The following is a 12176-nucleotide window of genomic DNA, read 5'->3' as shown; positions in this document are numbered from 1 at the left end:
TGAGCTAAAGTTACAAAGCAGGTGGATGACTTTAACTCATGTCAGTAACTTTGAAGCTGTTTACTAGATCGGAGAGCTCAACGTAGGCCATCACGTGGTAGTTACCGTGTAGCCTTCAAATCCACAACAAGACCGGGTTTATGCAAGATGTTGGAGACTTACCCACTTTATGTACTGGCAGTGGTGTTCATCCAGGAAGTCATGGACCTCCAGTTACCGTCTTGACTTCTCTTTGGCTAACAGCTGTTTCCTTTTGTTATTAACTTCCACAGACTGCAATTATTCCAGTACTCCAACTCCAAAGCTAAATCATCACAACTGCACCGAACTGTAACCTAGACGTAACCCTACAGCTTTGAAGTTAAAACACAGTTTGAATAAATGTGACAAAAAGGTTTCCTCACTTCAGTGGTTAAACAAGATAACCAAATACTCAACAGCATATGTTTGGAACTGGACTGTGGCATAATCTCGAGGTTCTTTCTTTATTTCTAGGAAAGCTGATACCTTCCAGCTAAAATCAAGGCTCGCTGCTCGGCACCATCACAAATGTGATGTACATCTGAGTGTGCGCAGCCTGTCCCAGCTTGGGAAGGTCTTCCTACACTCACTCAGGGTGTTTGGCTGAGCACTTCTTAAGATCGGTGCAACCTGCTCATGAACAGGTAGAATCCCTGGGAGTGTTTTTACTTTCTTTGCTTATGTGATCTAATTAAGGATGTACCGCTGGGGGCGCAGAGAAGCTCTGAGGAGTTGAGGAAGTTTTCAGACTTTGGGTAAAAGCTGTTTTCTGGCAAACTGTCACAGCTACTGCCCGCCTGCATGACAGACAAACAGGAAACGTCTGCAGCCACACAAAACCACCATAACTAGGACTTAACCTGTGGAAAACATGGCTGTGAAATATGGGCAGTTCTTGACGACCCCGATGAAACCCACAGGCTGAAACATGTTGGTGAAGTAATACAGCTGATCTTTATACCAAGTGTTGCTTGAGCTTTGAACTCAGACCGCTCCTGTCCATGCTGTTTGGGAGACGGTGAAGCTGTGCAGGAAAACCTTCATGCTGTCATTAGATACGAGTGCTGATGTGGTTCCTGCTGGAACAGGATGAGTTTCTGTATGAACACTCAAAGTTATCTTTCTACATTTAGTCTCTAATCGATGAATTTAAAAAAAAAATGAATTTCAATGATGTAGCTGATGTAGATGATTTATTTCTATCAATAGATTGAACTAGAACTGCTGTTTTAGTTATTTAGCCTCCTAAATTCACTCCGTGATTCTTCTGGGGTCTAAATTATGATATACTCAAAAAGTGCTTTCCCACAGCAATATTCAGATTTGAAATGCATTCATGGTAAAACAATGAAAATGAAAGGTTGATCATAAAAATTATTTTAATCAAAGTTTTTAAAAGGCCAGAACAGAAGACAGTATTTTTGGAATAAGAGCAACAGATCAAATGCAGATGTTTCCACGATGCTCACAACACCTGGAGCCAGACGAGACTGGTGCTTATACAGCACATAACTCCATTACATAATATAAAGTTCATATTTTTGACTATAATATTATAAATAATGAAACAGCAGCTGTTTTCCTACAGCAGTCCAACAGCTCCTGTGAAGGCTTCAGTTATTCTGCTGTTTGCATCTCTTGCAGCAGTTTCAGTTGATCCTCAACAGTTTTCAGTTCCTGCTCCAGAGCAGACACCTGCACACAGAGGAAAACATACAGAGATGGATACAGTGCTGGTGTGAACTCTGAATGTTCTCTGCACAACGACACAACAACAACTGATGACACCTTTAGCATTTACATGCGTTTGCTTGCTTTCACGGTGCAAAATCTCACAGCATAACCACAGCAGGAAGCCACATATTAGCTTAAGATGACTGTGCATTTTAAAACTGAGCATGGCCTCGGCTTAGGAGGAGTGGTGTATGTGTGGGTGCGGCTCAGTTGCAGGGGAGGGGTGGAGGAGTGGTGTCAGGGGAGGTGACGTGCACCTGATCTGCATCAGTGAACCAGCCTGTAAGGATGGTGCCTGGACCGGAGGGGAGAGGCGTGTCTGTCGGTGTGTGCAGAGCAGATGAAGACCTGCTTGTGCTTTGTGAATGAGGAGAAACCTCTTAGAAATCAAAGGTACCAGAATGTGCACAGCTGGTGTCCTCGTTCTGTCACAGTGGTGCTGAAACGCAGCCGCAGCACGAGGGAGCCACAACCAGCCCAACCAACGCAGACGCTGGCCCAGACGCTGGCCCAGAGGATGGATCATGGCTAAGATCATGGCTAGAGAGCAGAAGGAGCAGTGTTTCACCACCAGGAGAAGCTACGGGGCCAGTCTGTCCTGGACAAAAACACCTGGTAGCTGCCTGGTTACCCGCTGAGGCCTGCATCGTAGAGCTGGTGGTCCAGTTCATGGCGGGGCTTTCGGCAGAAGCGGAGTGGGTCTGCACCACCCAACCAGTCTGGATGCAGCTGTTGGTTTGGCCGTGAACAACTTCTACTTCTTCTTGATTTACTGTTTGGGAGAAGCTGTGGGAGGCGTTGGACATGACTCAAGAAAACTGGTCTAAGCCCACACAAAAAGTTAGATGTGTGTGACGTTGGACGGAGGGAGGTGCAGTATCTGAGGAGCCACTTGGGGGGCACAGGTGGATAAAACGGCAGCCATCGCATCCTGCCCACGACCTAAGACCGAAACAGCTGAGGCGGTTCTTGGGGCTGGCTGGGTACGACCGCCAGACTGACCGACCTCATCCGAAAGGGATTGTTGTAATGGACGGAGCAGAGCCAGGCGGTGTTGCAGGTAAAGGGTCTCTGTGGGAAACCCTGCTCTACACGCCGAGCCTTTTTCTACCTTTTGTTCTGCAGACTGATGGCTCAGAAAGGGGCGTGGAGGCTGTTTTGTCCTAGCAGGTAAGGGGGGCTCAGCTGCAGGGGGCAGGTGGAGCGGTGGGTTCAGAGTGTGGTGTCATACGCACCTGATCTCCAACACCAAACCACGTCTCCCCTTTAAGGACGGGGACGGGACGGGAGGGTGGAGGTGTGTGCAGGGTGGAGGTGTGTGCAGGGTGGAGGTGTGTGCAGGGCGGAGGTGTGTGCAGGGCGGAGGGGTGTGCAGGGTGGAGGTGCGTGCAGGGCGGAGGTGTGTGCAGGGCGGAGGTGTGTGCAGGGCGGAGGTGTGTGCAGGGTGGAAGTGCGTGCAGGGTGGAGGTGCGTGCAGGGTGGAGGTGCGTGCAGGGTGGAGGTGCGTGCAGGGTGGAGGTGTGTGCAGGGTGGAGGTGCAGGGCAGCTGAACAGCCGCTCGTGCTTTGAAGGAGGAAACAAAAAGGATGTGCACAGCTGGTGTGGCTGCTCGTTCTGCACAGCAGGACTCGAGGTTTTTGAGAAGAATGTACGTTTCATATAATCTCCTATTTTAAATTGTAATTTTTATTTATCAGCATCAGTCTTTGTTCAGTGCACCGCTCTACAACCATCTGTTGGTTAGAGAGTGACATAACAGCCATTCCCTGAGCTTTGACTCTCTCTCCACAACATAAAGCTGACTCAGGTACAGTGAGGCTGCTGCAGGTCTCCTTCACCTTACTGTCCATCTGCTCCCGGACATGAGCAGGAACCTTGCTGAGGTAGCTTGGAGACTGGACTCTGGCGAGGATCTCATCCAGCTTCGGGACGAGCCGGTCTCTGCGCTGAGAGAGCTGCACGATCTGTTTCTCAATGTTCATTCCACTCTGAGAGACACAACACGTACGTTAGACCAGCATCCTCATCACCACTGCAACAACACCCAACAGGACGGGAGTCTCATCACAGTGCAAACGTGAACAATGTGTGCTTCTCTGAAGAGTTATTAGATTTGCTTAAGGTCACATGACATTGAATATTCGTTGATTACGTGCATTTATTTATACACAACTCTCATCAGGTCCTGCCACAGCATTTCAATGGAGTTCAGGTCCACAGCGTGACTGGGATACTGCAGCACCTCGACTGTGTTTGTGTCCCGATGCATGACTGCAGTTTGGCTGTGGGACAGACGCCCTCACCTCTGACTCGTCTGTGCACAGAGGAGCTCGTGGTCTTCAGTGGTTTCACCTGCTGATGATCTAAGAAGCTCGGAGAGAAAACGACTGGACTTCTCTAAGTTTCACCTGTCGTCTGAGAAGCTTCTTCAGCTCTAAGGCCAAAGGTGGCGAGTCCCAGATATTCATATTAGAATCTGTACTGTGTAAGAGGGTAGGTGACCCCCTACTGAGCATGTGCTTATTCACACAAGATGTTTATCTCCTTGGCTCAACAGCACACTCGGTGATGATCAACCAATCAAGTTCTTAGCGTAACCTGACGGCTCCTTCCTTATTAGATTACAGGCTGGGTTCATATCTCAGAGTAAATCATTTCATTCAGTGTGTCAGATGATGATCCCGATGCTGACAGACTGTCAGTCCAACACACAAAGTTCATTCATTAACAATGAAGCTCACTGCTTCGAGCAGAAGAAGCCCGATACATACCTGAACGTGAAGATGTAGCCGACACGTGTGGTCCACCACACCCACGAGGCTTGTTTTGGGTGGAGAAGTGGAGTGTGCAGACGGGGGGATGCTGCCTCCGTCAGAACAGCAGATGTGAAGGTCGGAGATTCGGCTTAACGTCCTAATCGCTGACCCGAAGCGAAGGAGGACCTCGGCCTGGCTGGGCGAGCACACTGCCCACACTGAAACCATCAAGATTTAAATTAATTAAAGCATTTTTATTCTTTTCTTAAAGCATAAAGGTCACAGCTGAGTGTGGCTCTCAAGCTTTCAGAGGACTCCCAGAGTTTGGCTACTTTGTTACACAGATTCTTCCAGTGCTCGAACCTGACCATGTTTTATGTTTGTTTAACCTCTGACCTCTGAATAATTCACACATTTAAAAAAGAAAAGAGAAAAGTGAAGAACCAGTCGACACATAACAGGCAACTTAGCAAAGAACCAATTTTAAGTAACTTTGTTACAAGAGTCAAAAACACAGTTTGGTCCCATTTTTGATACCAAGAAAAATACCAAAGATATCAGTTTGACAAGCATTAAATAGTATTTTTACTCAAACAAGACGATTCCAAAAAAGCTGCAAGTTAAAAATTTGTCATATTAGTATGAAAACATACTGCACTAGCAAAGAGCTGAAACAAAACCTGAACAATCAGCTATTTACTGTCAGAATGGTCTCAGTGGAAGTGCAGCTGTCAAGAAGCCATTCTTAATGAAGAAAAAACAAAGGCATGAAAATGATGCAGGACGCGCTCTGATGATCAAAACGTGTCTGATGGAGAGAAATTTAAATCTGAAACTGTTGGTTCAAATCATTGTTCAGAGGACATCAGGTAGAGGTGAGCAGTGCCTGTCCAGCCTCCTCAGATCCCAAAGCAGTGTGGGATCATCAAGAGGCAGAAATATCCAAGGAGAAAGTCTGAATGTCCTCCAAGAAGCCTGGAGAACTATTGAAGATACTTTTAAAGAGGCCTGTGTCAGAGAGCTCAGGCTGTGAAGAATGAAGCTGGTCCTACGGGAAAACGGGAAATGGGTGCAGCGATTTTTTTAAATATCTGCAAACCTTTAACTTCTGTATCTGCATAAAGTCAGAGTTTGTGCAATATTAAAAAGAAACAAATCGCTGCACCCACTTCCTGTTTTCCTGGAAAAAGTGAAGAAATCACGGGTGACTCAAGACTTTTGCACAGTAACAAAACGTAACTTTGTTGCTATATTTGCTTTAAGCGTTTGCAGCGGAAGAGTCGGTGTGATGGTTATGTGCTGACTTACTGTCAGGTTTTGCTTTGGTTACGCCACACTGAGCTCGTAAAGAACGGGCCACTCGGATCACTTCCTGTACCAGCAGGAAGTCTCTTTCCTCTTCGGCAAAATGCCAGTGTGCCTGTGAGGATGGAGAGGACGGGAGGTTAGAAAACGAACATCAGCTGAAGTCCACGGACAGCGTTGTATAGAGTCCTGTGCATTCGTCTGTCTGAGCTACTTTTAATAACTCTGGGCCAGTTTTCAGTCCTGGACTAAGAAAGTCTCCGTGTCCAGGTTAGTGTGGAGAAAACCTCTTTAAAAATTAAAGTTTAGATGAAGCGTATTATTCTGGCTGGATCATGTGACCTTCGTTATGCCACAGTAGAGCATTTTCTCTCTGCATTCATCTGCAGCTGCTGGATGTTACTGAGTTTTCCCGGTTTGTGCTTCCTCCTCTTTGGCTCTTCCTCTCTGCGCCTTTCTGCAGGTCTGACTCCACTGATTTGTGTTTGCTCAAATAGGTTTTTAATCGTTTGCTTTGTGTAAGTTTTCATCTTTTCTTTTTCAGGTCATGTAGGACCGTCTTGGTTGACACGCCTCTGCAACATTCACTCTCCTCAGGCTCTGGGAAGGCCTATGTCAGGGTACTGGAGGTGTGAGTGTGTTTTCATTGTGGCTGTGGAGCGCTGCACCAACTCTTCCTCCTCGCGTGGATATTCGAGGTTTGATGGGAGTTTGCCGAACTAGTTTACATGTGCTTTGTGGATTTGGAGAAGGCCTTCAACCGCATCCTCTGGGTCTCCTGTGGGGATACGTTGTATTGGGCTTATCCAGGCTCTGGTCCACATTGTTGGTAATAAATCAGATTTATTCTTTCTGTTCATCATTTTTATCTCAGAGTTTGCAGCTGAAATCGAAGCAGCTCGGCTGAAAATTAGCTACAAGTCGAAGACCACGGTCCTCAGAGAAGGTGGAGTGCTCAGTGTGAGGGTTTAAGTACGGAGAGCAGGAGTGACCGAGCACTCTGAGCTGGGCTGTTGTGGTGACACACTCACACTCAGAAAGATGTGAAAGCAAAGCTGTTGCTGGTCGATCCACAGTCAAACCCTCACCTATGATCAGGAGCTTTGATAATGAGATGAGAGCAATCCTGGGCTCAGCCTTAAGCAGAGGGTGAGGATCCTGGTGAGGCGCTCAGAGTCGAGCTGCTCCTGGGAGGAGGCTCAGCAGCTAATTAGATTAGTGCCAGAGGAGGGACGGACATTTAAAACTTCAGGAGTAATCACTGGTGAACTCTCTGTTTCCTGCTATAAATATCAGATCATCTGATCTGTGTTACTGTGGGGAGTCGATGTTACAGCCTTCAGATTACAGCTGGTGTCAGCTGGACCTTATTTACTGTCCCTCCGTCTGTGGGCACGAACAGTGTGATCAATGTTATGTTTGTCACTGAAATATTATTAAAAGCTTGAATTACAGTAAATGTCTCTGGGTGAAGCTCGGCTCTGTCGCGTTCTGTTTCCTTCTGCTCGCTCTGAGTTTCAGTCTCACGTTTGCCTGAACGTGGATCCGTCTCTGCTCTTCATCTCACAGCACAGATTCCTGCCGAGCTTGCACTCGGTTTACTCTGACTGGAATCATTTGAGATATTAATGCACATTAGCAGGTTTTTAGCGTTATTTAAGACGAGAAGGTGCTTTCCTGGGGGGCTACAAACACGTGGAAACCTCAGACCAACCTACCAGCTGAGCGGTGCGGGGGTACGGCTGCAAACACAGGCTGGTCTGTGCAGCTTCGGGTGCAAAAGGCTGGAGTCGCTGCCACAGCTCCTCAGTGATGAACGGCATGAAGGGGGCGAGCAGGGCCAGGGACACAGACACACAGTGATAGAGGACAGCGATGGCCGCCTGCCTCGCGTCACCACCGCGCTCTGTGAGGACGACTTCCTGGTCCTGCTGGGTCAGCAGAGGCTTCATGTACTCCTGCAAACACAGAGCACAGCAGCTCGTTCAGTGCTAACTGCTGCTTAGCGCTAACACTTCAGTCTGAATTAGCTTAATCTCTCTGCATTAAGCTTTGAGCCGCCACGTTTCCATGGAAACCAGATAAATATATCACCGTCTTTATTTTTAGACAGAGCAGTAAGAAGATCAGTGGAGATACAAAGGAACCAGTAACCCTCTTATCTGGTCTGCTGGGAGGATCTACGTGTCCTGTTGTCTCCTCACCATGTAAACATCACACAGGCTGTGGACCCAGAAGGAGTGCAGGGCCGACGTGGCGGCGTGGAGCTCGTAAGCTTCAAAGGCCTGCTCGCACTGGCCCACCGTGCTGCGCAGTCTGGAGCAGATCCAGCGGTCCATGCTGCTCCGAGGAGCCGTCTGCAGAGAGGCGAACACTGAAAGAGGCGCTGCAGAGTGCACAGTCAGGTCTATGATGCTGGGTTAGAAAGTAAACATTTGTCAGTGGACTTCAGATGTCTGTTACTCCACGCTGTGAAACACGCACAAACAGACAGACTCCCACACCTCAACCCTCTGAAGCTGTTTGTAAAGTGGGAGTGTTCCTGTCAGCGTGTCACGCTCAGGCTACGCCCACACTCGCCCCGATACATCTGAAAACGCCGTTTTCGTCTGAAAACACTCTGCGTCCAACTCGCATTTTCAGCCGTTTTCACAGAGTCGTGCGTCCACACTGACATGGCCCAAAACGCTTACGTGCAGTCCTGCACAAACACGAGTGAGAGTTAAACAATTTGAAGAAAATCTGATGTTAATCTTTTTCAGGGCTGTCAAAATTGAGCAATCAAACAACTGCTGTATAATGCACTGCGCTATCTTTGTTTATTTGGTCACGTGACTGCATCACATGACCAACATGCGTCATTGTTTTAGAAAGTCTGTGTTTTAGTGTGTCCACACTGACAGGACAGCTGCATTTTTAAATGTGTGTGTTTTCCTTCAGCGTCTCAGTCTGGACGGGAGGACACAACGGAGAGGAAACTATGAGTTTTCAAACGCATTAGTGTGGACGCAGCCTCGGTGTGGACGCAGCCTCGGTGTGGACGCAGCCTCAGTGTGGACGCAGCCTCAGTGGACGCAGCCTCGGTGTGGACGCAGCCTCAGTGTGGACGCAGCCTCGGTGTGGACGCAGCCTCAGTGTGGACGCAGCCTCAGTGTGGACGCAGCCTCAGTGGACGCAGCCTCGGTGTGGACGCAGCCTCAGTGTGGACGCAGCCTCAGTGTGGACGCAGCCTCAGTGTGGACGCAGCCTCAGTGGACGCAGCCTCACCACGTGTCCACGCCGTTAAAACAAAGCTGAGCTGTCATGATGTAGTTCATGTTAACCTGGTGTATTTCTCTTGGTGTGCATGTTCGTTCCCTCTGTTGTGAAGAAAAACAAGAGTTTCCTCCAGCTTTGGATCCGACTCAACGGAAAAAACAAAAACAGATCTTTTAGGCTCAGCAGAGAGCTAACTGAGTCAGAGAGCTCCATGTAACTGGTCAGCTGACCTGATCACTGTGCAGGCAGCCAGTGTTGTTGCATTAGTCTGCTGTTATTTCTGACAGGACCGTGGAGACGCGGGACTCCAGGCCTCTGCAGCTGTTCTTGGACACATCAGGTTCTGCTCAGTGACACAAACGGTTCTTTTCCCTGAGTGCAGAGGTTTGACGTCGAGTGAACTTTAAATGTTCCCGTCGCTCTCACAAAGAAAAGGCGTGTTTATAAGAGACAAACGTCTTTCCCTCGCTATAGAGAACCTCTGACAGTCACAAAAACACTTTCCTCTCTTTTTACACTTGTGATACATTCAACACAGCTCACAGTGCTCACTCTTTGATATGTGGGCTCAGTCCTTAAACACACGCACACACACACACGCACACGCACACGCACACACGCACACGCACACACACACAAATATCCTGATAAGCTTAGCCTTTTTCGTGACCTTTATCGTTCTTGCTGTACCTTTGCTATGGTCTCCAGTGTTGCTCCGCTCTCACTCAGCGCTCCCAGTGTGAACCTTAAGGTCTGCCACATCTTATTGCAGAAGTGTCTGCAGCTCAGGACCTGAGCGACAGACAGACTGATGTCTTCTCCTGACAACAGGCAACAGTGAAAATGTTACAACAGGAAAAGAAGCAGCCCACCGGTCTGATAGAGGTGGGAATCACCAGACATCCCACGATACGATATTATTGCAGTTTTTAAAAATATTTTGTGATATTCAGATTCTGTACATAAAGGTAAACTTTATCAATCATCATTTTCTCTAATATCAAAGTCTCACACTCAGTCTTTCTCTCATTTCAGTTTGATTGTTGACAAACTGAACGGTTTGTATTACAGTCTAGTCCAACTTAACTGAATCAACCATCTGGTACAATTATAGCTATTCTGAACTATGCAGTTTATGAAAACTATGCAGCCCCTTCAGCAACTGAAGAATTTGAAAGTAAATTAAAACAAAATATAATTTTACATGAAATAAAAAAGTTTTAAACTTAATTAAAATAAAACATGTCTTAAATTAAAATAAGTAAACTGTCATGTTTATTAAACACATTTGGACAGTGAAGGAATGTCAGGATTCTTGCTCAGAAAAAGGATCAACATGCTCTGAAGTCAGAGCACAAAAACCTTTTTGTAACAAAATATCGATTTCTGCTGTCCCTGTATCCATACATTATTAGAAACAAAATATCACCATGCTACACAGTATCCATTTTCCCCTCTATGGTCTGACGTGGATCACTGGTTTGATTGTTCTGTCCCAGCAGTTAGTTACTAGTCAGGAACCTCTGATGAAAGATGTTATCACCCTGACAACATCTCATAAGCTACTTGAAGGTACCTGAGACGGTTTTAACCTTCTGTGTTGACGGCTGGCTTTTATGTGAATCAGGGATCAATAATACGTCATGCAGTCACTTTTAACTCTGGTGAACATGTGCATCACATCTTCCCCGTGACGCTGTCCTCCACTTTCATTCGCTCTGACAAAATGAGGAGGACTCACTCACCCTGCGTTCTGTGAGAGCACAGGGCGAAGCGCAGAGCATCAGTGCCACACTCTGGGATGCCCACGGGGAAGTCCTTCCTCTGTGGGGAAGCAGATGTAGCAGCAGATAAGAGTGGGAATAAAGAGAAAGATCGAGTCGGGAGGGGGGGAGCTGACCTGCGCTTCCATGGCAACCAGCTGCTCCCTCGGATCCAGGTTCCCCTCCGTCACTTTTCCTTGGAGTCTCTAAGAGGAGGAAACCAGACTTTCACAACACATCGTTGAAGAACAGACGACAGCTGAGCTGCTGACAGCTCTGCATCTTCTCAGCAGCTCAGAGGTTTGTGAGGTAAATGAAAATGCTCTCGCCAGCTGTTGTTAGCGCTCTACACCGCGCTGTGGCGTTAAGACACATCAATAACTGCTTTTCTTTAAGACGTCCAGAATGAGCAAAGTGAATAAATGTAACTACTTCCTTAAAACAGAGCGTAAAAACAACACAGCTAACATGTTTCTGACACTAGTTTAAAGATGCCGAGGCTCCTCACTGAGCGAGACGGTCAGACGGTCGTTACGGCCTTATTACCTCCAAAGAGACGCCGTGAATAACGTCTAAGGGGTCGATGACATTTCCCAGAGATTTGCTCATTTTTCTGCCATATTTGTCTCTCACCAGTGAATGAAACAGGACCTGAGAGAGGAAGGAAACGGGGTGAGACACAAAAACAACAGGATGAGGCTGTGGTCCATTTCCTCATTATCATCAGTGACCTGTTTAAAGGGCAGCTGCCCGGTCAGCTCCGTTCCCAGCATCACCATCCTGGCAACCCAGAAAAAGATGAGGTCACTGCCCGTCTCCAGGACAGAGTTGGGGTAAAACTGCTGCAGGTCAGCGGTCTGTGGGAAGAGTGGGTGGGTTAGGGATGAGGGTGCTTCGTTTCACATCCTGTCAGAGGAAGTCCAGTACCTGATCGGGCCAGCCAAGCATGGCGAAGGGAAAGAGCGCCGAGGAAAACCACGTGTCCAAGACATCTGGGTCTGAAACAGGGAACAATGTCAGTGACACACCTCACATCCTTTTACTTTATCTCAACAGTCCAGCTCAGTAAACCAATGACTGGACCCATTTTTGTCACACGTTTCAGATCAAACGCAGTTTTATATTAGACAAAGTAAACTTAAAAGACTGTTTTTAAATTACAGGAAAAAAAGCTTCCCAAACCCAGCTGTTCAATTAAGAAGTGCAGACAAAGTGACGTAAGCCAGAAGATGTCAAAAACCAGCACACTGGGATCCAATCACTGACATCTGTGACTCTGACACGAGCACAGAGGCGCCACGGTGAGCGCCATCAGTCATCCACACGTGGAGAAAGCAGT

At 47.4% G+C, this 12176-nt stretch overlaps 1 protein-coding gene across 1 annotated transcript in view; it reads right to left on the bottom strand.

Annotated features, from left to right (window-relative positions):
• Positions 1-1385: 1385 nt before the first annotated feature.
• The window catches only part of vars2 (valyl-tRNA synthetase 2, mitochondrial), a 20572-nt gene continuing 9781 nt past the window's right edge, over positions 1386-12176 (bottom strand). Inside the window, exons 18-29 of the mRNA XM_087835536.1 lie at positions 11765-11835; positions 11569-11694; positions 11384-11488; positions 10975-11043; positions 10820-10898; positions 9765-9895; positions 8021-8173; positions 7535-7774; positions 5820-5931; positions 4527-4729; positions 3594-3743; positions 1386-1716 (exon numbers count right to left, since the gene is read on the bottom strand). Of these exons, the coding sequence (XP_087691662.1) occupies positions 1639-1716; positions 3594-3743; positions 4527-4729; positions 5820-5931; positions 7535-7774; positions 8021-8173; positions 9765-9895; positions 10820-10898; positions 10975-11043; positions 11384-11488; positions 11569-11694; positions 11765-11835 (1517 nt within the window). The 3' untranslated portion in view covers positions 1386-1638. The remainder of the gene's footprint in view (positions 1717-3593; positions 3744-4526; positions 4730-5819; positions 5932-7534; positions 7775-8020; positions 8174-9764; positions 9896-10819; positions 10899-10974; positions 11044-11383; positions 11489-11568; positions 11695-11764; positions 11836-12176) is intronic.

The sequence above is a fragment of the Neolamprologus brichardi genome, chromosome 22, assembly GCF_056152115.1.
Source record: "Neolamprologus brichardi isolate AB-2024 chromosome 22, ASM5615211v1, whole genome shotgun sequence".
NCBI lineage: Eukaryota > Metazoa > Chordata > Actinopteri > Cichliformes > Cichlidae > Neolamprologus > Neolamprologus brichardi.
The sequence above is the reverse complement of the archived record's forward strand: the minus strand, read 5'-3'. Positions and strand labels throughout refer to the sequence as shown.